At 23.5% G+C, this 26,601-nt stretch overlaps 11 protein-coding genes across 11 annotated transcripts; 4 read left to right on the top strand and 7 right to left on the bottom strand.

The window, feature by feature from the left end:
• Positions 1-35: 35 nt before the first annotated feature.
• Positions 36-2,818, bottom strand: SRAE_1000321500 (GOLD domain-containing protein; the record flags this gene model as incomplete). The annotated part of the gene is made up of 5 exons (XM_024650380.1): positions 36-129; positions 177-895; positions 950-1,095; positions 2,222-2,432; positions 2,474-2,818. The coding sequence occupies 5 exons, from the start codon at positions 2,816-2,818 to the stop codon at positions 36-38; spliced, it is 1,515 nt and encodes a 504-aa protein (XP_024504163.1).
• Positions 2,819-3,119: 301 nt separating this feature from the next.
• Positions 3,120-5,119, bottom strand: SRAE_1000321400 (Prolyl endopeptidase; the record flags this gene model as incomplete). The annotated part of the gene is made up of 2 exons (XM_024650379.1): positions 3,120-4,974; positions 5,025-5,119. 2 exons carry the CDS (start codon positions 5,117-5,119, stop codon positions 3,120-3,122), a joined length of 1,950 nt encoding a protein of 649 aa, XP_024504162.1.
• Positions 5,120-6,046: 927 nt separating this feature from the next.
• On the bottom strand, positions 6,047-7,699 carry SRAE_1000321300 (C-type lectin domain and von Willebrand factor, type A domain and C-type lectin-like domain and C-type lectin fold domain-containing protein; the record flags this gene model as incomplete). The annotated part of the gene is made up of 2 exons (XM_024650378.1): positions 6,047-6,546; positions 6,583-7,699. 2 exons carry the CDS (start codon positions 7,697-7,699, stop codon positions 6,047-6,049), a joined length of 1,617 nt encoding a protein of 538 aa, XP_024504161.1.
• Positions 7,700-8,237: 538 nt separating this feature from the next.
• SRAE_1000321200 (Nematode fatty acid retinoid binding family-containing protein) lies at positions 8,238-8,900 on the top strand (the record flags this gene model as incomplete). Its single annotated transcript, XM_024650377.1, has 2 exons — positions 8,238-8,348; positions 8,397-8,900. 2 exons carry the CDS (start codon positions 8,238-8,240, stop codon positions 8,898-8,900), a joined length of 615 nt encoding a protein of 204 aa, XP_024504160.1.
• A 36-nt stretch (positions 8,901-8,936) lies between these two features.
• On the bottom strand, positions 8,937-12,563 carry SRAE_1000321100 (Tonsoku-like protein; the record flags this gene model as incomplete). Its single annotated transcript, XM_024650376.1, has 3 exons — positions 8,937-9,415; positions 9,461-12,415; positions 12,518-12,563. The coding sequence occupies 3 exons, from the start codon at positions 12,561-12,563 to the stop codon at positions 8,937-8,939; spliced, it is 3,480 nt and encodes a 1,159-aa protein (XP_024504159.1).
• Positions 12,564-13,098: 535 nt separating this feature from the next.
• Positions 13,099-13,973, top strand: SRAE_1000321000 (Hypothetical protein; the record flags this gene model as incomplete). The annotated part of the gene is made up of 3 exons (XM_024650375.1): positions 13,099-13,128; positions 13,177-13,618; positions 13,666-13,973. 3 exons carry the CDS (start codon positions 13,099-13,101, stop codon positions 13,971-13,973), a joined length of 780 nt encoding a protein of 259 aa, XP_024504158.1.
• A 93-nt stretch (positions 13,974-14,066) lies between these two features.
• Positions 14,067-16,097, bottom strand: SRAE_1000320900 (Gamma-tubulin complex component protein family-containing protein; the record flags this gene model as incomplete). The annotated part of the gene is made up of 3 exons (XM_024650373.1): positions 14,067-15,860; positions 15,921-16,000; positions 16,049-16,097. The coding sequence occupies 3 exons, from the start codon at positions 16,095-16,097 to the stop codon at positions 14,067-14,069; spliced, it is 1,923 nt and encodes a 640-aa protein (XP_024504157.1).
• Positions 16,098-16,337: 240 nt separating this feature from the next.
• On the top strand, positions 16,338-19,083 carry SRAE_1000320700 (PRP40 pre-mRNA processing factor 40 homolog A; the record flags this gene model as incomplete). Its single annotated transcript, XM_024650371.1, has 3 exons — positions 16,338-16,395; positions 16,440-17,275; positions 17,782-19,083. The coding sequence occupies 3 exons, from the start codon at positions 16,338-16,340 to the stop codon at positions 19,081-19,083; spliced, it is 2,196 nt and encodes a 731-aa protein (XP_024504155.1).
• Positions 17,329-17,654, bottom strand: SRAE_1000320800 (28S ribosomal protein S23, mitochondrial; the record flags this gene model as incomplete). Its single annotated transcript, XM_024650372.1, has 2 exons — positions 17,329-17,557; positions 17,605-17,654. The coding sequence occupies 2 exons, from the start codon at positions 17,652-17,654 to the stop codon at positions 17,329-17,331; spliced, it is 279 nt and encodes a 92-aa protein (XP_024504156.1).
• A 1,409-nt stretch (positions 19,084-20,492) lies between the features above and the next one.
• On the top strand, positions 20,493-22,333 carry SRAE_1000320600 (Hypothetical protein; the record flags this gene model as incomplete). The annotated part of the gene is made up of 2 exons (XM_024650370.1): positions 20,493-20,646; positions 20,724-22,333. The coding sequence occupies 2 exons, from the start codon at positions 20,493-20,495 to the stop codon at positions 22,331-22,333; spliced, it is 1,764 nt and encodes a 587-aa protein (XP_024504154.1).
• Positions 22,334-23,048: 715 nt separating this feature from the next.
• On the bottom strand, positions 23,049-24,713 carry SRAE_1000320500 (PTB/PI domain-containing protein; the record flags this gene model as incomplete). The annotated part of the gene is made up of 1 exon (XM_024650369.1): positions 23,049-24,713. The coding sequence occupies one exon, from the start codon at positions 24,711-24,713 to the stop codon at positions 23,049-23,051; it is 1,665 nt and encodes a 554-aa protein (XP_024504153.1).
• Positions 24,714-26,601: the final 1,888 nt, after the last annotated feature.

The raw sequence follows: 26,601 nt of genomic DNA, 5'->3' as shown, positions 1-26,601 counted from the left end.
ATTATTAATTGATTTTTTAAATAGAGCTTATTAATTTAATATTTCGTAACTCTGTTTTTTTCAATAAAAACACTAGTACTTACAAATTTTCTTTTAGGAAAACAAATTAATATATTTTTTCGAATTTCTCTGGAAAAAAAAAATATATCAATAATTAAAAATATTTTTAAATTTACCTAACAAAACATATAGTAAATATAGCATTAGATCCAGCAGCAATAATAGCAAGAACTGGTGGAATTAAAGAGGTAAGTTCTGTAAAATAGACAAAATACAACACATTATTCCATATAAGTTCTAAAATGGCAATAGATGCAAAACATAATACAGCATGAATTACAAATTTTAAATCTTGAAATGATAAAAAACTTTTTTTTGATGTATAACAACGTAAATATATTACTTTACCAAATATGAATACATGTAAAATAAAACAAGTTGCCAAGAGTGTTAATATTATTTTATTTTCAACATAACAAGTAACATCAAGAATTCTATGATTAATTAGGCATAGCCATTCATATGATCTAAAATCATAAACTAATCTGCTAGTTGGAATAATATAAATTATCAAAAATGGCATCATTAATAAAAAACAAAATATCATAATACATTGGTATAATTTTTCTCTTGGAATTCTTGAAAGAATTATATTCCCATACATAACATCAAATCTATTTAAAGTAAGAAGAAACATAATTTCAACACAACCAAAGTATGATGTTTGTAAGAATGAACCAATTATTGTTTCAAAATAAATATTTCTTTGTAATTTAATAATTGTTATAATTGATGTTACCATATGGCATGTTAATGAAACTAAAGCTAAAATCCCATGACATTCCATAATCTTAAAAGTAACATTTTTTTTACTCTTGTTGATTTTATAAAAAGTCTAAAAAAAATAACAATTTTTTATAAAAAAAATACTATTAATTTTTTAATTTACCAGAGATGTAAAGATTTGAAGAATAAATAGAGATAGTGAAAGAAATAGATAAATTGAACCTATTTGAATATTTGACAATATTGTTATTCCAACCTCTAAATCACCATCACTAGTAATGGAGATATTGTAAGTTCCATTCATTCCTTCTTTAAGTAAAAAATATTAAATAGTTAATATTATAAAGAAAAATACTTTTATTATGAAATACAATATTATAAAAATTACTTTATATTTATATTGCACTATAAACAGAATAAAAAAAAATCAAAGATTAAAAAAATGGTATATTTTTAAAACAAAAGATAAAAAACTAATATTTAATTCTATAGTTGAGTATTTATAAATTAAGGCGTAACTGGTAAATTTTTTAACACAGTAATTAAATTTCTTTAATTATTTTTAAATAATTTCGATATAAAAAATATCTTATAATCACAATACACTTTTAAAAAATAATTAAAAATAATAAAAAAAAATAAATTATTACACTTTTATAAATAATAAAAAAAATTAATAAGAACTGTTAATTTATTAAAATCTATAAAAAAAAATTATAAAAATATGTTTTAAATTATAATTTTGTTATCTTAATTAATTTAAGACATTGTGATTGGTTAATATTTTTAAAAACATTTCATTTTAAAACAATTTTAATAAAATATTACCTTTTTTTTATAAAATTAGTTAGCTTTTTTATGCATAAATATTGTAAATGTTTTGAAAAAAAAAATTGTATTGCTTACAAATTTTTTTATTTTGCCTATTATTTGACATTTTTGATTAATCCAGTAAAAAAAAAAATTTAATTAATTATTTTTAAATAATTTGATAGATAATACCTTTTAAACTCTGATTAACCCTTTCTTTTACAATAATCTTGTTATTTATAATTAAATATATATATATTTTACATTATTTTTTATTTGTAGACATATATTAATTAATTATTATGTAATGTTATTAGGTAATTAAAACGCAATAATTAAAAATAATAATGGAAGCTTTTTTTTTAAAAAAAGATAATAATTATAAAGTTATAAAAATAATATTTATAATATGAATATTTTGTAAAAAAAATAGTACAAGAATATTATCATATAAAAATGACGTAAAGTTCAATTTATAATTAATACTTTATTTTAACAATTATCAAAAATTAATAAAATTTTCTCATAATTTTTGCTGGAATGCTATTACTATCAAACAATGCTTTAATAACATATATATGAATAATATATGTTAATATAATAACAATTAAAATAGATAAATTACTATAATTAACAATTTCAAAGATTTTTTCTGCATTATGACGACTTCGACGTTCATGATGAACATAATCATCTTGTTCCATTTCAATTGTATCTAATTTTTCAGTAATTTTATCTAATGAACTATCAAAATTTGGTAATATATCTTGATATTTTAAATTATTTGAATTTTCATTATGTACTTTTTTTTTAACCAAAGATAATTTTAAAAAAATCTTAAATAATAATAATTATTAAAAATGTATATAAATCTTACAGGTTCATTATTACGCCAACTATCATTAACTTCAAAACATATTTTATACTCACCAATACCATATTTTTCTATATCATATGAAGTATTAAATATATTTGTATTTTTAACAGAATCAAGTTGATTAGTTTCATTAAGATAAAGTGTATAAACAACATTATTTATATCTTTACCATAATTTATATAATGTATATTTAAACTTTTATACATAACATCTAATATCTCCTGATAATAACATTCTTTGTTTCCTTTGTTAACCAAAATAGTTCCTCTAAAATAACTATAAACATGATTATCAGACCATGCTAAATGAAGAATAGAGGTAATAATTAATATAAATATTTTCATTGAAATATTAAAAATATATCAAAATATGATAAAATAATGTAATGTCAAAAAAATTTTTTTTATTAGAATTTTTATATTCAAATTAAAGAAAAAAAATATTACTATCAATTAATAAAATGTAAATTTATTAATTTTTTTTTTACCAAATTTATATATTATGTTATAAATATTTTAAATAATAAGATAAAAAAAATAAAAAATTATACATATATTTCTTTTTTTTTAAATTTTTTTTTATAAAAAAAAACCCATATAAAATAATTATAAAATTTATTTTAATATTAAAATTATTTAAAATAAATTAATCAATCCATTTTAAATTTAATGTACCTTGAAGGAAAACAGTCATGTTGATTCTTTCATTAATACTATTCAGACGATAATTTTCATCATGTTTAGAATTAGAATAATTTCCAAAAAAACCAAGAACAGGATTTGTTTGGTATGAAATACTTTTTTTAAATTCATGATATAATTTAGCTAAATATTTAATAACATGTCCATGACTATGTTTAAATTCCAATAATGGTTCAAATATCAATGTACTTGGAAATTGACATTTAAATTTTGTACATATTCTTATATTTTCATATGGTGAAAAACTAATTAAATTATCATAATCAGCTTTTATTTTAGAGTCACCATATAAAATTTTATATAAATTTTTACCTTTTTCAATTTCATCAATATGTAACAAATCAAGTGCAGGTAATTTAGATACTACAGCTCCTAAAAGATCTGGTCTTTGATTTGAAATAACATTTATTGCAACACCACCACCATTATTATCAAATAATCCAAGTTTTTCTGGACTTGTATAATTATTGTTTATTAAAAATTCAACCCCAGCAACCAAATCATCAAAACTATTATTTCTTTTTAAATGTACTCCTTCATTTAACCAATTGAAACTAAATCCAAGAGTTCCTCTTATACCAGCCATACACCATATACCATTAAAATGCTTGATAAATAATAATATATGTGGTGATTCTGTTATATCCCAATGTCTTGTTAAATCACCAGCAATTTCTAAAATTACTGGATTCTGTTTGTTTTTTACTATATTATTTTTATAAATCATTAACAATGGAATTTTAGTTCCATCTTTACTAGTATAATATGTATTTTTAATTTTAAAATTATCATTTTTGTTTATACCTTTTGGTAAGTTTTGAAGAACAGGTTGTAAAACTAATTTTTTCATAATTTTTTTCTTAAGCATTCTAAGATTAATTCTATATATAATTTGTGGTGAAATTAAATTACTAAATGAAATAAAAAGATCATAACTTTGAATATTTCCCCATATATTTTGTATAGTACCATTGTTAAAAGGTATCTTATGTATAAGTTTACCCTTTTTTTTATCATAAATTTTTAAATAAGAATCAAAGTTTAGTACTAAATATTTTTTTCCAATAGGGATAACTTTTTTTATTATATCATCTGACTTTTCTTTAATAAGTTTTTTCCAATTTTTTGTATGCTTTAACCTTCTTGGAATTTTTATTTTCATTATATTACCAGAAATAGATTCATGTTTACTAAAAACTATAACATGTGTACTAGTTGAATCAATATAACTAAATTTGGTACTATCTTTTAAAATTAAAAGTTTTAATTTTAATTTTTTTTTAAAAATAATTTTTTTTTTCATTGGACAAAAATATAATAAATTCATCTTTTTTTTAGTATTATAATATTCTATAAATAAATACTTGCCATCATTTGATAAATATCCATTATACAAACTATTTGAATGATGATTAAATCCTTTCAATATTTTATCCTTCTTTTGGCTTGTTCCAAATTTATGATAATATAGTTGATTTTTAAAATCATAAGCAATTGTAGTATTACCTTCTTTTTTTATTTTATTAGTAATAAAAGAATAAATAAATCCTTTATCTTTTAAGAAAAATGCAATATCCGAGAATTCATCAACTTTTATTTCATCTTTTAAATCTTTTCCATTTTTATATTTAAATTTTATTATCACTGAATTGTCAGATTTTAAGAGCTTATATGCAATTATATCTCCATATTTACTAAATATTACATCTATAATTTCTATTTTTTCGTTTTTATCAAAATCATGTACATTAATAAAATCTTTTCCTGGTTTTTTGAAATTTTTTGTTCTTCTTAATATACTGAAAAAAAAAAATTAAATTATTAGAAAAAGGTAATTAATTTATCTTACGCTTGTAAGGTAGAATTCTTTGTAACATAATAATAATAATATTTTCCAATTTTTTTATAAAAACTATTCATTTCAAAAATTGAATAATCATACATTTTATTAGAAATATGTCTTCTATTAGTACCATCATTAAAAATTTTTATTGAAAGTTTATTTACTTTTGATAAAAACTTTTTAAATGTTGAACTATTTTTATTATTTAAATATGCATAAAAATCAGGTTTAATATTTTTAGAACCTCTTAAAGTATATTTTTTTATTCTTTTAACTTGAGGGTAATTTGTTACATTTATAAGAATTGTTGATTGATATCTTCCATTTCTTTCACAACTTTTATCACAACCATATTCACAATTAATAGTTAATATTAAATTAATTAAAAATATTATTAAAATTTTTATATTTAATATAAGAAATGTTTTTGATATATTTGTAGAAAACATCCACTGAAAATTAAAAAATATTAAAAGTTATATAATTTATAAAACTTTATTGTTTACTTTCATATTTTGCATAAAAATATATATATATATATATATATATAACAGTTAATAATTCTTAAATAATTAAAAAAATTATATATAAAATATAATTTTTATTAACTATAATTATGAGTGTAGTTCTCATAATTTTAAATATAAATTAAATAAAATTAATGTCAAATATTAATAAAGTAAAAAATTAACAGCTCATAATTATATTTATTTTATAATTTAATTAATGTAAAAAAATAAAATATTTTAAATTTAACCTTAATATAACTATGTATATTTCTATTTTTTTAACTAACAAATTAATTTTATTTAAAAAATTTTTTAAAATATATTTATATAATAAAATGAATAAAATATATATTTTACTTTTTTAACAAATAAATATTCAATATCTTTTTACCATACAATATTTAATTTTTTTAATATTTCATATTTAAAAAAAAACAAAATATTTCTATACATTATCATTAGGAATAAATTAATAATATAATAAAGTTCAATTTTTTTTTATTATCTGTAAAAAAAATATTAAAGACAATTTGTTTTTGTATCACATGAATTAATTTGACAAAAGTATGAGTGACTTGGAGTGGCAAAAGAACATTTTGATGCTTCCCAAGTTCCTGTTTCTGTTCTTAAAACACAATGAGAATAGTTATTATCTGTGATATTTAAACTTTCTATTATTACATTATCAACTAAACTTTTATCATTGTCCCAGGAAAATTTTTTTAATCCATTCATATTATTTAATCCAATCCAAAATGACATATTTTGTGAATAATTTTTTAACCATATATACTTGTACATTGATGTTGTGTCTGCTAATGTTCCTCCTAATGTAAAACAGGCATATTGAGCTGATCTATATCCTGCTGGAATTGGTTGCCAAAAAATACATTCTCCAGATTTTGTTATACCATTTGGGGAGATAAACTGAGCAAAACCAGTTGGACAAAAACAATTTATATCTAGAGAAATTTCTACCAAACGGCTTAACATATTATTATCATTAGATATATCCATTCCTGAAGATGCTATAGAATTTCCTGTAAAATTAATACCTGGTGGTGATCCTACATCAATATTAACGATAAAAGTATTTGGACGATTTTTAATTCTTGAAGCATAAGAACAAAAGTTTGGTGGTAAATTATCATTACAATTGTAATTATCATTAGCTGTCATAAAAACAATCATTGTTGGAACTTCTTTTCTATTTTCTTTATCTGTAACAATTATATTTTCAACATTTTCTAATACTTTATAAGTATTCATTGTAGAAGAGTTTGTAAATTTTATTAAATTTAATAATTTAATAATACTTTCTAAATTTTTTTCATCAGATAATTTTGTCATAATAGTTACATCATCACCAGCTGTTATTATACTTAATCTTGAATAAAATGGATCAGAAGTATTATAGGAGAAGCCTGTTGAAAGATATGATATCATTGTACCAAATAAAGATAATGTTCCTTCTTTTGCCATATTAATTGAGGTATCAATAACAAAAATAATATCAATCCATAATGAAGAAATATTTCTATCACAATATCTAAGTGAATAATCAATAGGATTCTTCTCAACAGAAATATTTTTCAAAACTTTATGTAAATTTTCAACTAAATGAACATCAGCTGGTAATGAGTAAGATGGTGATCCCATCTCATTTGTTGGTGATTGAATACTTTCATCAGATATAAGATTTACTATTGTTACTATTGCACCATCTTTTTTTAATTCTTTAGTTATTAAACAAGCACCCTGATAATCATTATAGTTACAATCTAATGATGGTTCAAGAGTAAAATGTATTATCCAAGTAGGAATAACTTTTCTAAATGTTTCATGATTAAATATATTTTTAACATCTCTAAAGACTGTTGTTAAACTTTCAGATTCACCACCAAGAAATTTTAAATTAATTATAGTATCAATGACATCCTCAACACTATTAAAATCATTTACATAATATGTTTTTTCAATTGATGTACCATAATAAACAATACCAACTTTTGTACCACTAGTAGAATTTTTAAAAATTAAAAGATTATCTTTTAGTAAACTTGTAATTGTAGCTTTAATACCAGCAAATCTAAAATTTCCAATATCTTCTGAGGCATCTAAAGTAATAATAATATTTATGTCATAATAACAATAGCATAAATGAACTAACATTCCAAATAATATATAAGGATATAATTTTATCATTTTTCTTAATAAAAATAAACCTTTTTTTAAAAATAATTGATAAATAAATAATAATTCTATCTTTATATATAAGAAAGTTATGATAAACAAAAACAACTATTTAATTTATATAACCCATCATTTGATAAAAAAATTGCTTTTAAAACATTCTTATGATTGTAAAAGAATAAGGATTATATTTTTATCAATATTATATGTTAATAAAAATTTTTTTTTAAATATCAAAGAGCATTTTTAAAAAAGAATAAATGTTTAACATATTTCTTTGAAATTACTTTATTAAAATATAATTATATAAAATAGTAATGTATGTTACACAATTTATTAAAGGTGATTATGATGAAGATTATCACACATAATACCATAATAAAAAATTACAGTTATACATATTTATTTATAATAAATAACTTTAAAAGATATTCATTCTATTTTGGATATGTTTATAATAATTTTATTGTATGGAATATTTTTTTTATCTACTACTCAAGAATTACTAACAAATTCCATGAATGCCACTTTAAATTATGATAATAATTTAAAAATAAAATTTAAGAATGTTAATGTTAGTAAGTCGATAAGTATTTTACCTAAAAACATTAAAATCGTTGATGATAATGTATGTTTCAATATGAGTAATTAAAAAGAATTAAAGAAATTATTATAGATAACAGATGAAAGTACTTTACACCTACAAAACATTCTCCATAAACTTTGTAATTTCATAATATCGAATAAGACAAATCTTAATGATGAAATATTAGATAAATTTACCTATAAAAATGTTTCAATGGTAAATGAATTTAAAAAATTATGGATGAAATTGTTTGACATATCAAATAATATAACAGAAAATAGTAATATTTTTTTAAAAAAACTTATTCAATTTCATTATACTGTTCTTGAGTATGTAGTTAATGAAGACGGAACGACTATAGACTACAAAAGATTACGAGAAGAAGTATACAAAATAGCGCAAGCATATTTAAAATTAACAGATACTGATAGAAATTCTTTTTCTTCATCCTTTCCTTCACTGTCAAATTTTTTTAATAACAAAATACTTCTAGATACTTTGAAAAAAATCAAACCAGATTCATCAATAAAAGATTATATCGATATAAAGGATTATCTAATAGATGCAATAATAAAAAAAAAACTTTCAAATTAACTTTATCTTTATTTTTTTTTACCAATATACAAATAATTACACAAATAAAAGTATTTCCTTTTCAAGACAATATGCCTGAAGTTTTTCCTCATAATCTTTTAATGTACCTTCTATTTCAAGATATTTTAATGATTGAATAAAACTTAATGATTTTAAAAGTTTTTCTAACATTTCTGGAGTTTTTTTATCCATTTCACAATGATTTAATTTAAGTGTTACAAGATTTGGACAGTACGTAAGTAGTCTTATCAAATTATAAATATAAAATTTGTTAAAAGATAAATCTAAATATACAAGAGATGATTTTTTTTTTACAAGTGATTGTAAAATTTTTTGAAGTTGTCCCGGTCTAATATGTGTACATTTTAGGTTTAATTCTCTAGCATGTGTGAATAAAAATGACATATCAACTGATTGATTCAATAAATCGTCAGACAAATCACATCCCTCAAAATTTACTATTAAATCATCATTGAATTGTAACCATTTTGACAATGATTTAAAAAAGTTTGCATCTGATTTTAAATTAAGAAATGAAAAATCACAAACATCTGACATACCAGAATTTTCTATTTTTTTAACTCTATGTTCTATTGAAGGTTTCATATTTATATCACTTAGTTTCTTATATATCTCTAAAAGTGATAATGGTTGCCATCCCTCAAGTTTGACAACAATCTTACATGCATTACTTTTTCCTATTAATTCATCAAGTGTTATTGTTGGACTTGTTAGTTCTTGATCAAATAAGTATAATTTTAAAGAAGTATATTTTTCTTGAATTAATGATTTAACTATTTTTTCTATTTCATACACTGATATCCCTTTTTCTTTTCTCACACCAGATTCTGTTTTAAGAATATTGTTATGAGATGATTCAATTATTTCAAAATCAATGGTTACTTTTGGAATACCATATGAACTTGCTGATGACAATACAGATGATGCTGAATCTTTGCCCATTGAAGATAATGATTTTGTAGGAGATTCATATATCACATCTTTTGGTAAACTAGAATTAATACTTCGCTTACTTACTAATATTTCATCATCTTCATCATCATTATCATCTTTTGAAATTATATCACTGTCAGCAGTTTTCCTAAGTTTCATTTGCCTTTGTGTATCTCTAACATTATTTATTGGAGATTTCCTTTTTCTAATTTGTACTGAAATATCCTCATCTCCATAGATATCTGCTGTTTCCTCAAATTCTTCAGGTTTACTTAAATCTATAACTATCTCATCTTCCGATTCATCATCACTAAAATTATCAAAATTTTTTTTTGTAATTACTGTATCAATACCCTCAACTCTCCTTGCTACATTATTCATTGTTGATTTATAAACAAGATAATTTGCTTGATCTTCACTAATATTTTTTCTTGTTTCAGCAACATTTGGTAAAAGAGGTTTTTCTTCAACAACAGGATTTGCTTTTTCTTTTATTTTTCCACCATAACGTTTTATCATATCTTCTAACTCTTTAATCATATCATTACATTCATTTCTTTCTAAATTTGTCAAATCATGTTTATTTTCTGAAAAAAATAGCCTTAAATAATCTAAAGCATTATTTCCTTCTGAATTTTCTTTTATAACATCAGCACCATATTTTAATAATAATTTCATCATTTTAATATTTCCTCTTTGGGCAGCCTCCATTAACGGTGTTACACCTTCAGAGGCAACTTTAGCTTCCCCTTCAATAACTGACTCTTTAGAAGTACAATCAACAATTGCTCCATGTTTTAAAAGGTAGGCAGCATTATCGTAGCAATCATGACTAACAGCTTCACTTAAAGGTGTCCACCCACCATAATCAACAACATTAACATTATAATTACATTCAATTAATTTAATCATTTCTCTCCATCCATTTTCTTTTTTTGCTAATTCATGTAATAAACATTCACCATTATGATTTATTTTTTTATCAATATCTCTAATTAATCTTTCTTTTTCAGCTTCATCTTTTAATTTCTCTTCTACTCTATTAAATATTTCTTCTTCCGTTAATCCTTCAAATATATCTATATCACTTGATTCAGATTCTGTGAAATCTTCTTCTAAAGTTACCACAGTGTCACAAAGATTTTCATATTCTTTTCTATATTTATCTAGTGATAAAATATCTATAGGACTTTTATCTTCTGATCTATTTAAAAAATCAACATATCCTTCTAAAATTATTTTTCTAAAAGAATCTTTCTTACATAATGAAATAAGTCTATCATATTCTTTTTTAATTATATTACTATCCAGTTGACCAATTTTACTTTGACAATTTAATATTTGTGCTTCTGTTTCTAAAATCTCAGTTGAATTATCACATTCATTTTTTTGTAATTTTAATAATTTGTTAAAATACTCTAGTGCCTCAGAATATAATTCCATATCTATATACGATAAAGCTATACTTTCCATTGCAGCCACTTTTTCTTTAAATGTCTTAGCATATGAAAGCATTTTTTTATAACATTCTAGTGATATTTCATCATACCTTATTCTTCCAACATCTTGATAACAAGATACATCTTCATTTCTCAATAAATCTGCCTCATCACCCAATATTTCATATATTTTCATCTTTTCATAGTTACTTTTTTTATCAATATCTTTTAATCTTTCTACATATTTATAAAGAAAAATAATAATTTTCATTGCTACACATCTAAAATTCTCAGATATATGATTATCTTTATATATTTTATATAAAACATTTCTAGCTTCTTCAAAATTTTTCATCCTTCCACATTCAACACCGTAATAAAATTTAGCTTTAATTTTTTCAATAGTTTTACATTTATCTTTAATTTTTTCTGATACAGCTAACATTTTTTTTGCTATCTCAAATTTTTTTTCTCCTTTTTTGATAAAATATATTGAGTAAAGGCAATGATATAATTGTTGAAATTCACTTTTACATGTAAAATAATTTACAGCAACATTATAGTGTTTCTCTGCAATATCCATCATATGAAGATCAGCATATATATCCCCAATTAATTGAGTTAAACCAGCTTTTCTTCTCCTTGAATCACCACCAGATTCAATCATTTTTTTACTATTATCTATTTCTTTTGAAACACTCTCAAGATACATATCAGCATTTTTTGCATTATTTAAAGCTTTTTTTAATATATCAATATCACTCCAAACTCCATTTTGATAACTTTGATAATATATATAAGCTTTTTGATGTTTTGCTAATTGAATAATTCCAGGATTTCTAATTTTTTCACCATTTTCTATTACACAATCAATCTCTTCTAAAGCTTTTTCATATTCACCACTATCAATAAATATATCACATAATCCTCTATGACAATAACTAATATCTTCAAAATTTCCACATTTTTTACATAATTTTATACAGTCATAATATTCATTAATAGCATCATCATAATAATCACAACCACTAGTTTTATAATATTCAGCCAACTCTCTACTATAAATAGAAGCTTCTCTAATATTTTTGTTATCAACAGCATGTTGCTTTTTCTTAATTAAACCTGAAAAAAATTTTTTTTAATTATTCTATTACATAATTATTATATTAAAAAGAAAGTTTTATTATAAATTTATAATTAATATAAAACAGGTTATTTTCTTACTTTTTGCTCCTTTTCTTACTCCATCTTTTTGTATACCTTTAGCCATTTCTTGCTAATATTGCCTGAGGATTTAATTTGATTATATGTATAATTTTGATTAGGTAATTAGTGTTATCAAAATTTTCAAAACTAAATAATTGATGAAAAGAAAATAAATAAATATAAACAGCTAAAAATTGCGCCTTTCTTTTTGAGTATCTTGTAACGATATTTCATTGGAAGACGGTTTCTTATTATAATTAATTCATAATGATAATAATTTTATAACAATGGACTTTTATAATATTATTTATAAATAATGTATTATATCATTTTTCTAAACTTATTATCATATAATGCTATATTATTTGTATAAATACAAATTTCAAGGTCATACTTTGTATGAAAAGAAAAAGTTTATGGATATATCCAGAAAACAAGATATTATTAGTTTAACAAAACGGATATAAGAAGGATATTTACAGACCTTGAATCATCTTTTTTTTGTATCACAGCCGGAGGGTGGTGTTTTTGATAGTATATAAAAGCATTATCATAGATTATTGTTATCCATCGAATTTCAATTTCTTTTATCAATTGCTATGAACTTTCTATTAATAGCATTACTTGTGGTACTTTTTATATCTAATGGATTTGCTTATAAAAAACCAAATGTTCAGGATGAAGTTGAAGATATAGATTTATTGAAAATTCATAATGATGCTACCTCCGATGATTATGATTCATTTAATGTAAAACCTTTAGAAAATCGTCAAAGTTCATCAGTTAAGAGCGTTAAATTTACAACAGTAAGAAGTACTATTGCAATGAGACCAACACTCAGACCAACAACACCAATGCCAACAATTACTGAAACTAAGGTTGTTGGAGAGGGACAAATACCTGTAGCAGTATCTGGAGGAATGCCTGTTGGAATGGTGGCAAATGCCTATTTTAGACCGGATATAAGAGTATTACCAAGAGCAGGAAAATTTTATGAACATTATCCATATAATAAACTTCCTCGTGCCTATCAATTAAGACCTGATTTATATTATGTTTATCCAAGAGAATTCCAGAATGCTGTTTATAAATATCCTTATGAGAAACTTCCTTATTCACGTATGTTTTTTTTTTATTTTAGTTAATGAGCATAAATAATTTTTTAGTTTTAACATGGCATCAACAACAACAAATTGCGAATGATGCATACAACCAGTATTCTAATCAGTATTATAGTGCATACTATAATCAACAGTATCAAGGACAACCTAGTGGTGGTAGTTATACACCTCATGAAGTTCCTACTACAGAAAAGACTGAAGAACCTAAGTTTAATGACAATTTTGAAAATGAAGATTTTGAAAAATTAGCTGCTGAAGCTGCAGAAGAAAAAAATATGGAAAAAAATGGTAGTACAAGTAAAACTACAACTTCTTCTATTGATGAAGAATTTATAAAAAGGAAAGCTCAGTAAATTATATAATATTTATTTTTGTAAATATATTATATTGTTTAATACGTGTAACTACAGTGCAATTGTAATTTATATATTTTTAACATAAATAAATTATTTTTTTATGACCATCGGACCATTGAACCATGAAAAAAGTTCATGATTAACTATTGTAGGTGATTTTAAATTACCATAAAATTGTGTATAAAGTTGATCAAATTCAGTTGATCCAATAGAAAAGGAAAGTTTATCTTTACAAACATCACTTATAATTTCTAAAGTTGCTGTAATACATGACATGTGAGCATGTTGATTGAAAAGGCATTTCTCAAAGCAATCTGCTAAAAATGTATTTTGAGCAGATACAACATCTTCAATATATTCAGCATTCTCCAAAACTTTTTTAAATGTGATATATCCTTGGGGGATAATTTTATGAAAACAAAATGAAAAATATTTTGTGACAAAATGTAACATTTTGTAAAGAACTAGTTGTTGTTGACGATTCAATGGTCTTACTGAATGAAATCTTTTTTGAGAAATTAAATGAACACAACGATGTAAAGCAAAAAATAACTTGAATATTACATTGTACTGAACAATTACTTGCTGAGAAAGAACTAAGGACAAAGCTTCCGAAGCTTCTAAATTTATAAATATTGTTTCTGATGTTAATTTTGATGTATTGTGTGTTCCACAAGAAGATACAGCATCATGTTGAATAAGTATAGAATTGTATTCAGATAAAGTTTCTAATAAAGTTTTTCTACACTCAACTTTAAACATTTTCTTCAAATTATTTCTAACAAGATTTGTATTTCTTAGTGCTTCCATAAATAATATATTTAAACGCCTAGTTTCAGCTTTGTCAGTAGATTGACACAAATCATCTTCAAGAAGAAAAACTAGATCAGTTATCCACGATGCAGATCTGCCAAGATATATGTCATTAAAAGCATCAAATAGGTCAAAGAGATGATGTTCCTGTCTTAATTTTAACAAAACAGCTTTTGAATGATTTTGACACGCTTCGACAATAATATTCCTCATTTCATACTGGTTTTTAAATTCTAAAATTGTCGGATCATAAATTGTATTAGTGCATCTTTTCATAACATTAGGTTCTAAAACATGAAGATACTTTCCACAATTAAAAATATACTTCTGAACGGAAGCGTAAATTGAAGGACAAAGTGCAGGTACTTCAATATAAATTTTAGAAAATGATTCATTATCAGATACCCTTTCCCACTTCGAATTTTCATGTCTTTTTATATTCCACACCATAAACTCCAAACAAGGATCTGATTGAAGTGTACCAAAAATAATCCATTCATATAAAATCTTATTATAATAATTAAGACAAGCATAAAGGATATTTTGTTGTAACTTCCCAATCTTAACACTAGGATTTCCACATTTTGTAATTCTTTCATGAAGATAACTAATAACCTGACCTCCAAAAATATTTGATTCTTTGATTTCTCTTAATGTTTCTAAAAAATTAACCAATACATCCTCTTCATCTTTTAATGCTAAAAGAATCTTTGATATATATTTTTCTGATTGTTTTTGCAATGTATACAAACTATTATTAAAATCATCCGTTATGTAATTTTCCATTATTGTACACATAATTTGTGTTACTATTCCACAAATAGGACGATTTTTTATAACATTTAAATTTATTTTAACTTCACGTAAAACTTCAGCTATTCTTATACATTTTTTTACTGATGCCATTGTACAATTATCTGCAGATTCATTCAAATCCCATTTAAATTTTCCATTTTCATCCATATGGCAACTAATCAAATCAGTATTAAAACCAAGTAAAACCATTAATAAATCATTAAATAATAATTCTTCTTGTTGATGAAATGTTTTTGATGAGAGATCTATTGTCTTCTATAAAAATAATTAAAAAAAAACAACATAAATTATTTTGTGATCAAAGATTTAACTTACTGTTTTTTTATTACTATTGTCGTTCCCTAATGAATATAGATTACATTCGTAGACAAATTTAATCGGTGGATAATCTTTCACTATAAAATAAAATTTGTCTTTTTTTTCCACAAATTATTTATACTTACATATCATTTCCCTAAGATTGGTTTTCATCTTTTCCAGTGATTGTGTCATTTTCTACAAGAATTACTTATACTTTAATTTAAATTTTTTTATAAATATAAAATTTTATTTAAATAAAACAAGAATAATAAATATATTTTTATAGAAAAAAAGAGAAAGCGCTAAGATAGGTGGTCCTGACGCGAAGTGGTTTGTATGGCGTAACAGTTTTTGGAATAAAGTATATGTTAATAGCTTTTCCAGTAAATATATATTTGTTATAAGGGTTAGCTATTTTTTTTATCTTGATTAATGAATCCCTATCAAACAACGAATAGATTACAGTTTTTTCAACCTCCTAATCCAGCAGGTAATTGAATAGAAATTTTTTGTTTCTTTTTATTTTTATTTTAGGTCTTGAAACAAATAGTCCTATAATGGCTACCAATTCGCCTCAAAATTCTAATACTATTCAAGGAGTAGTCAACGGGCAATCAATGGCTGTTCCTCCAGATGATATCTGGATGGAGTATAAAACTTCTGAAGGTAAACCTTATTATTATAATAAGATTACTAAACAAGCTAGTTGGACGAAGGGGCCTTCAACTACATTTAGTGCTACGACAACAAGTCTTACCAATTCGCCGAATATAAATGGACATATACCGGGAGGAGTAGTGGCTGTAGGAGGTAATATAGTACAACAAGGAGTTATTTTTCCAGGACAACCAGAAGTTCCTGGTTCTATACCTTTGTGGAGGGAATTAAGGACAGCTGATGGAAAATATTATTATTATAATTCCGTTACAAAAGTATCTCAATGGTTAAAACCAGAAGGATTTGTTTCTACAGGTCCAATAATAACAACTGGTAGTGTAAGTCTCCCATCTTCAACAAATACATCAACAAAATCAACAGTAGGTCAAGTTAATAATAAAAATGGTACTAGTAGTTTATTAGAGCAATGTATGGAAAAGACATTACAAAATTTAGGTAAACCTGTGACGGAAGAAAGGACTGCTACTCCGTCGTCTCCAGGAAAATCAAAAAATGTAAAAAACCTTGCTGCAGAGAAATTCAAGGAATTTATAAATGAAAAATATGAGCATGGAAGATTTAAATTAGATGATAACTGGAATAAAGTTATACGTCATCTACAGACTGATTGCCGTTGGTCAATTATTACAAAGAATTCTGAAAAAAAACATATCTTCAATATTTGGAAAGATCAAAAAGCTAAAGAAGAAAGGGTAAGTTTTAATAAAAATAAATTTATTTTCTAACAGTATAAAAAACTAATATTTCAAACATCTTCTTTTAATTGAACAGAAGATCTATTCTTTTTTTCTTCTTGAAACTTTTTGGCTCTCTCTATATCTTCAGGATAAAAGATTGGCCTAACAGGTTCTCCGTGTTTTGGTAATTTAGCATCCCACATAGGTTCATGATACGGAGGATGTGCTGCATATACATCATACCATATTGGTCTTTCTTTCCATTTCATTTGACCAGATCTTAAGAGTCCTGTTATCCTAAATGGGATAGTTAATTTTGAGTTTTTACATTTATTCTTTCTTACCTATAGAAAATTGATCCTGATCTTTCAGTTCTTGCAATATAGGAAGACATTATTTTCTTTGTATTATTTCTTTTTTTAAAGCATTAAATAATATAAATATTTTTGGAATAATGAGTACACATATTTTTTCTAATCGTTCTAAGACACCATTAAAAATTAACTTTGTTTTATTTTTAGGAAAGTAGAAGATTGGGTTTAAGAAAAAATAAAGATAATCTTGAAAAATGGCTTTTAGATAATCCTCTTCTCAAACCATATATGTCATTTTCAAAGGCAGAAAAAGTTTTTGCAAGTGAACCTGCATGGAAAGCTGTAACAGATGTGCAGGATAGAAAAGACATATTTAGAAGTGCACAAGATTTAATGAGAAATACTTTTAAAAAACGTGAAGAAGAGCAATCTCGTAAAAATAAAGATGCATTATTAAATGTATTATCTGACATTCCTGAAATAACATATAAAACAACGTGGAAAGAGGCCCAATACTTTTTATCAATTGATCCTACATTTAAAAAAAATAAAAATTTACTCAAAATGAATAAAATAGATGCATTAGAAGCTTTCCAAGATCATATATATAATCTTGAAGATGAGCATGAAAAAGAAGAAGCGAGGAAAAATAAAGAACAAAAAAGAGAGGAACGTAAAGTTCGTGATAAATATCGAGCTTTGTTGGATAAACTAGCAGGGGAAGGAGTGATAACATCCCTAACATATTGGAGTGAAATATTTGCTACCGTCTCCAAACATAGCTGTTTTGAAGAGATGCTTAAACAAACAAAATTAAGTCCCTTAGATATATTTAAGTGTTATGTAAACGAGTTAAAAGAATCATATGATAAAGATAAAAGCGTAATAAAAAGAATTCTTGAAAAAGCTAATTTTACAATAGAAATAGATACAGATTTTGAAACTATAAAAGATCTCATTGTGTCTGATGAGAAAGGACAGAAGGCAAATTTGTCAAATGTTAAAATGTTTTTTACAAGTCAAAAATTAAGAGCTGAAAAAAGACGACAACATGCTATTAAAAAAGAAGAGAAAAGGTTAAGAAAATTGGAAAATGCCTTTCATAAGATGCTTTCATCTATTATTGGTGAAATTGATGAAAAAGTTGTGTATGAAAATATTGTAGATAAAATATCAAACGAAGAAATATTTAACGATATTGAGAGTGATGAACAACGGCAACAATTTTTCAATAGTTATATTGTTAAGTTAACTACCTCTTGTGGACATAACCATTCTAAACAAAAAGAAAGCAAAAAAATTAAAAATAAAAAGTTATTAAAGTATCAGCAATTAACAGACACAGATGATAGTGATGGAGAAGAAAAACGAGTAGAATATGACAGAAAAAGGCCATTCCAGAATGGTAGTCCAATTTCTTCTGATGATGATGAAGAACCTGTTCCCGAAAAAAAAGAAAAAGTTGAAGTAACTGACGAAGATCTCAGTGAAGGTGAAATACGGGATTAAATACAAATTACAGTGGAGAATTAAAAAAACTACTATTTTTATCATTATTGAATATTAAAATCATTCAATAAAAGCGAAAAGTTTTATTACTCTTTATTTTGTTGCATCTTTAGAAATAAAAATTGCTCAAAAAGAAATTAATATCAATGTAAAAAAGGTACTTTAACTTTGTCAATATAAACTTTCCTATTGAAAACATTTTCATAGGCGTATGATGTAAATTTGGATAAATTAATTTGTCATATTTTAGTTATATTAATCCTAAAGTGATAAAAAATCACTTTTCTTCTCTCTCCCTATTCATATAGAATTTTTTTGTTTATTTTAAATGTGTTAATTTTAAACTATAATTTTTTTTAAACAGATGAAAAATCTATATAAAATAATTTTGAATATCAAACAAATTAATATAATGGTATGAAATATATGCTGGAAAAAAATTAGTGATATTCTTGAAAATAAAGGTAATAGAACTCAAATACTGCAGAGTTTTGAAAAAAGGAATGTATATAAAACTTTTAAATTGCAATAATAAGAAGTTGATAAGAAAAGGAATTATCATAAGTAGTTCTAATTTTTATTATTTTACATTGTACTGTTTTATTTTCTTTTTAAATTAATTTTATTTATTATAAGAAAACTTTTTAAAGTGACTTCACGCAAAATTGTGAACTTTTTAATGTATGCCTTTGCTAATAAGATTTCTTACTATTCTACTAATTTTATTTAATAGTCTTTTTTTTTAAAATTTTTTATAACTATTTTACATATAAATAATACAAAAATCTTTTTTAAATAAAATAGCGTCCTTGAAAAGACAATATACAAGTCGAATCACATACACTTCTCTTATAAGCATTCTTATTCTGTAAAAATTATACAACTGTGAAAAGTCATATGAATTCTTAAAAATCAGTCTTATTATAAAAAATATATTTAATTAGTAAGAAATTATTAGAATAAACTATTTGAAAAAAAAACTTTTAAAGTTATTTCTTATTTTTTTTAATTTATAAATGAAACACTTAAAAAATTTCTAAAAAAATCACCAAGATTCAAAAGAATTTTTTCATAAATCAGTAAATTTTTACCAACTACAAATAAAACATATGTATAAAAGTATAACTTTAAATAATCACGGATAATGATATAGTGTAGTTGTTTTTTTTTACTCTTTAGTTATCAATATTTAACTAAATGAACAAATAATAATTCATTTTAGTTTGAGTAAAAAAATTTTCTTCTTCATTTTTATTGCCTTTTTTTTTAAAAAATAATTATAATTAATGTTCCCAATATGGCCAATAATTGAGAGGTTTGTGTTATATTGAGGGTAAGGTCTTGCCACGAAGTGTCAATAGAGAAACAAAATTAAGTAGCTTCCATTTTTGCCGTCATTCTATAAGAGAATGGAAGAATATAGGGTGACCGAATATTCAAATAACAATTCTATTGAATCAGAAGGATCATTTCAATCATTACCTCCACCATCAATGGAAATGGATATTGAAAAAAGTATTGGTGGATGTCGTGTAAAGGTACAATCTCAAGTTGGTTATAATTGTAAGTTTGTTTGATTTATTGAATATATGGATACACATAGCAAAAAAAAAAATATGTATAATTTTTACTAATTATAGATGTTAAAAGAGTATATGTTTTAAGGCTAAAAGTAACTGATATGATAATGTATAAAGGAAATGGGTTATTAAAATACCCTCAAAAAATTGACATACTCTTATCACATGATATTTTTGAGAAAATTATTAAACCCAAAGGATTGAAAGAATGTTTATTATTTTATAATTCAACAAAACATTGCCATCAGGAGGTTGAGTTAGTGGATGTTGATGATTATGTTATTGTAACAAAAGAAGGTGAAAGTTTACCTAGTTATGCATTTTATTCAACAACATTACACCCAAAAGCTTATGAATTTTTTTTTGAATTTCGTCTTAAATACCTCCTTCAATATTGGTGTAAAGAAAATGATATTAGCACTCATAAATCAATTGGTACAATTTCTTATTGTCCAAGAAAAGGTAGTAGTTCAATATTAGTACAAATATTATATAAAATACAACTTTCACGTAGTAAAAAAGTTATTCGTGTATGGGATGGTAGTGTTTTTAAGAAAGGAGTTCTTGTTAAAATGACAACTGATGAAAATAAACTTGAAAAATTAGGTTTTGTAACAAATGATACAAATCCAGAAATGAAAGATGCATATAATTTTGGTACAGATTTATGTAAATATTGTGTTGATATAGTAATTCCACAAAAACTTTACTTAGAGATATGGGATAAAATTAAACCTGGTGATTGGATATTATTTAAAAATATTTCTTCTTTTGAAACATATAAACATAATGTAAAATTTCTTTTATCAGAGGAAAATAAAAAAGAAAATACTTTACAAATATATACATTAGAAGAATTAGCACCTTTCTCTAAACAACTTAGTGCATTAGCATTTGCCATTCAACGTAAATCATTATATTATAATTGTTTAAAAATTTCTCTTAATATTTTTGATATAAAGAATTTGAATGAAGAGTTATATGTTGAGGATAATTTTGAAAATCAGTATAGAAATGTTAATGAATCTCCATCTAATTTTCCTTATTTACCAATTTCTGGTGATACTAATCCAGCTCAAGAAGGAACAAATAGTCTATTAAATAGTTTTTTTACAAATTTACATGAACAGACAACTAGTGAAATTGTTGATTCAAAAAGTCCTAAATCATCATCATGTTCTTTAGTCTCTATTCAATCAGCAGGAAAAAAGAAACAATTTTATGGTGTTGAGGAATTTATGATAGGATCTACAGCATTTGTAAAAAATCATAAAAAATTACTAATAGAAAGTATGAAAATTTTAGAAGACAAAACATTAACAATAATATTATGTTATTTATTAACATCACGTGGTAGGACATCAATAACAATAAGTATGGTACCAGAAAACAATAAAAACATTGAAATATTTGAACTTTTATATCGTCATATCTCAGATATCTTTGAAAATAATTTATCAAATTTTAAAAAAGAAGCTTTTTCTAAAGGTAATGGTGGTGATTTTAATTATGAAATAATATTTAAACTAAAAGATGATCTTAATTCTTCCAATCCAATGGAAATTTTTATTAATTTTAATGCTAATATTAAAAAAGTTACATCAATAAGAGTTGATATTGATGATGAAGTTATTAATTATGAACCTGTTAGTAAAAAATCTAAATCATAGATTTAATTATTTGTTCTATATACACAGAAGTAGGACTTTTTAAAATGGTACATTTCCCGGATACCAAAAGATACGAGGTGGTTCACAAAAGTTTTCTCATGGAATCAAAAAGATATATACATATTAGAAATAAAAAAAATAATTTTGGTACAATTCAGTCTTGATAAGACCATCTTTTTTTTATTATTTTCATAATTTCAATGTCAATTTTTCCATTATTTATTCATATTTTGGCTAGTTATATTATTAGTGGATTTTTAATTTTTATAGATAAATTTTTGTTTGTTTTTAATTGTAAATATTTTCTTGATTTTTGAAAAATAAAAAAATTTTTTTAAAATACAAAAAAAGAATCATGATAAATGAATCTTTATATAGAGTACTTTTAAATACCAGAATAATTAATATAATGGTAAAAAAAATTATTAAATTAACCTTGAAATTCTTTGTTCTGAAAATAAATTAGTTAAAAATAAAGACAAATGAAACTCTAAATACGGGGGAAAAAATTTTTGAAAAAATAAGTAAAAAATAATATATATAAATATTTTTTTTTTCAAATTTAAATCAAATAAACATTTATGTAACTTCTTTTATATGTATAAAATTTTTAATTATAATAATTATTAATATCTTTTTTTACTTAAATATCTTTCTTTTTTTGGTTTAATTATGTATATATATCAAATTTATTAAAAAAAATTTTTTTTTTAATTTAATAAATTACTCCTTCTCTTTGATGAAGACGGTTATCTATAACTTTTTTACCATTCTCTACTGGGGAAGGAGTATTTCTTTCATAATCTATTGGTGGTGTAGGTGGTTTTGGTATCTTTTCAACAACAATTATTTCTTCTTTTATAATTTTTCTTACTTGTGATGGTGTTTGTGTAGCACTGGAAACTTTTAATGTACCATTATTATTTGTTGCTTTTTCTTCTCCATTTAATGTTTCAAGGAAACCTTTTTCATTAGCATGAGCTTTTTTATATATACTAGCTTCATATTGATCCCAAAATTTTGTTATATCATCTTTACCACTATTTACTGTTGTTTCTACATGACTTTCTCCATATTTTTGCTCAGGTTTTTTTTGCCTTCTATATGTTTCATAATATATTTCATTTCTATCTGTATATATTGGATGAGAAAGTGTCCCATATATGGGATAATTTCCATTTCCAGACATATATATTGGTTCACCTTCTACTACATGTCTTCTAGGAAATGTATCATAATATGATTCTATTATTGGTCCAGTACCTGTATTTGATGGTATAACCATTGGTGGAGATGGTGGTCTATCAACATAATATGGATGAGGTGGTGGTAAAGATCCATAATACATTGGATGAAATGGTGGTGGTGGAGGGAAAAACATTCCAGGAGGTGGTGGAATAAATTTAACTCTACCATTAATTGTTTGTGGTCCTGGTGGTGGTGGTGGTAATGGCATAGATGGAGGAAAGAAAGGCATAAATGGTGGAGGTGGAGGTGGTGGTGGCATTCCAATAAATCTTGGAGAACCCATCATACCAGGATGTGGTGGAAAATGTTCAGGATTTGAGATACTTGGACTTTCATTATCTTTTTTATTATTATTTTTTTTATCCTTTTTTTTATCTTTTTTCTTTTCACTTTTTGGTGTATCATGTTCATTATTACCAAAATTAGAACTAATTTGTCTTTTATTAATTGTTTTAGGTTTTCCATCAACTTCATTCCACATATCAGTATCATTAACAACAAGTTTACTAGTAGTTTCACTAACAAGTTGATTTTCATCAACATTTTTTTCATCACCATTATTTTGAGGAGGTACAGGTGAGGTACTTCTACTTTTATCTTTAATGGCTTTTAAACCAGGTATTCTATCATCCATCTTAAGGTAAATGGTATCAGCATAACTATGAAAACAACATCTAACTAAAGCATTTGCTGCTTTTTCATTAGTACATATAAAAGCATGGCATTCTAATACTTTGATACCAGTTGTCCTACGAAAGATAGCTGCAAAAATTGGTGGATGTGGTGAATTTGGTATATCAGCAAATGGTGAATCAAGTGGAATAAATTTTTCACCACCACCACCTTCAACATTAAATGGTCCAAGGTTGACATAACGTACTGCTGCACAGTAATGAAGTGTTGTTATTGGAAAAAATGCTGTCTCTGTACGATTAGGACCATCAATATATTCAAGAAGAAGACCATTAGAATAAACTGATAACCATGAATCAATTCCTTTAGTATCAGGTTCACCAGATACAGGGTACCTTTCATGAAGTGGTTGTTGTATACCCTGAAGACCATCTTTAGTAATTGTTGGAACAGATGATCCAATATATAGAACACGACATCTACATAATGGTATAGACATAGTTTTCTAAAAGTTAACAAAAAAAAATTATAATTATTATTTATTATAATAAAAAGTAAAAGTTATTAAAGATTTCTTTCATCTATTATAAAAAAGAATGCCGGTAAAACACTTCAAAATATTAATGTATTGTATATAGATTATAGGTAATAATAAAAATAAAAAGTTTGAGGTTTATGACCTTGAAATTATGAAAAAGAAGAGATTAGGATTATATTTTGGGGTAATCAAGATAAGAAAATCCATAATGATATATGATGTTTTTATAAACATCTTTTTTAAGAACGTTACTTTTATTAAATGTATATATCATAAATATATATATATAAATAAATTATTAATCTGTTATATATAATAAATAACAGGGGGTAAAACATTTTTAGTGTTTTTCATTGATAAGGTATATATTTATATATAATCATGTTACTACAACTTTTTTTTTTTTTTTTTGTTTTTTATAAGCAACCTATTCTTATTTACATATAAGAGGTTAAAAAATTAGTAGGAAAAAGTATGTCTTATATATAATAATTTTTTTTTAATCATATTTTAACAAAATAACAAAGTTTTTTTTTTTTATATTTTACTTCTTTATACATATATTATGTATGTTGTTATATAATAAAATACCTTCAAAAAGTGAAAATTTATAGTAAATAAAAATGGTACATACATCTTTTGTAATAATAAATAAATTTTATGATTGACATAACTTTTCATCTAACTATTGAGTCTTTTTCCTATATATAATAATAGTTAAAAGTAAAAAGATTCATTCACTGATTTTTGAGATGAATTTTAATGTAATATTTTAAACAGGTTTCAATGTGAAAAATATATAATTATATAATATATATATATATAGTTAAGAGTAAAGTGTATTTTTGTGGGAGGAATAAAGTTTTGTAGAAAAATAAAATTTAAAAATATATATATAATAAAAAAAATGATAAGGAATATAGATAAAATCTTTTATTTTATAAGTATTATAAAAAATTTATTGTCAAAAAATAATTATAAAAAAAAAATAAAATAAATATTATTATAAAAAAAAAATGATTTTATATAAAGATTAAGATTGATGGTAAAAATGTTAAATAAGGAAAATTATTAGTAATTTATTAAAATAAAAGGTTTAAGTTAACAAAAATATTAAAAGACACATTTCACCGACCTTGGCATTGGTGGATGGGCATATCGTGATATATGGAGAAGGGGTAATGGTAAATGAGGACATGACACATATAAAATAAGAAAGGTTCTAATAGTAAGTTTTGTTACAGTGATATAGAAATGAATCTTCAATCACTCTATAATTATACATTTATATATTGACATATTGGTATCTTTTGATAAAGACAATATTACAGGATAATCTATTAGAAGATAGTTAATTAGAAAATATTAATAATATTTAGGTAATTAAAGGTACATGAAAATGGTTGTGATAATAATTTTTATAATTACTAAAAAGTACATAGAAAGTAGTGATTGTGGAGGATCTCTTATGTAATAAATATTTATGATAGTGAAAAAGAGAAGATGATAATAAATAAGAAAAAGAAGAAGAAGGTAAGATGGGAGGAAGAAGAAACCTTTAAAATATTTAGTAAATATTATAAATTCATAGGTATCTCTTCACTAGATGTGTCATTATTGGGTAATAATAAATAATTTAATAAAAATCAAAGATAGGGTTTTGTAACAATTATATATAATATGTAGGAAGAATTTGTATATATCTTGTTAAGTTAATTAGTAAATAATTATGTAAAAGGTTATATAAAGCAAAAATATTCAGGACACTTTATGATCTCTTATTTTAAACATTTTTCTATCATTTGGCATAGTTAAATATTCATATATAGAGAATCAAATATATATATAT

Source organism: Strongyloides ratti (assembly GCF_001040885.1).
Source record: "Strongyloides ratti genome assembly S_ratti_ED321, chromosome : 1".
Classification (NCBI taxonomy): domain Eukaryota; kingdom Metazoa; phylum Nematoda; class Chromadorea; order Rhabditida; family Strongyloididae; genus Strongyloides; species Strongyloides ratti.
Note: the sequence above shows the minus strand (reverse complement) of the source record. Positions and strands in the feature narration are given on the sequence as shown.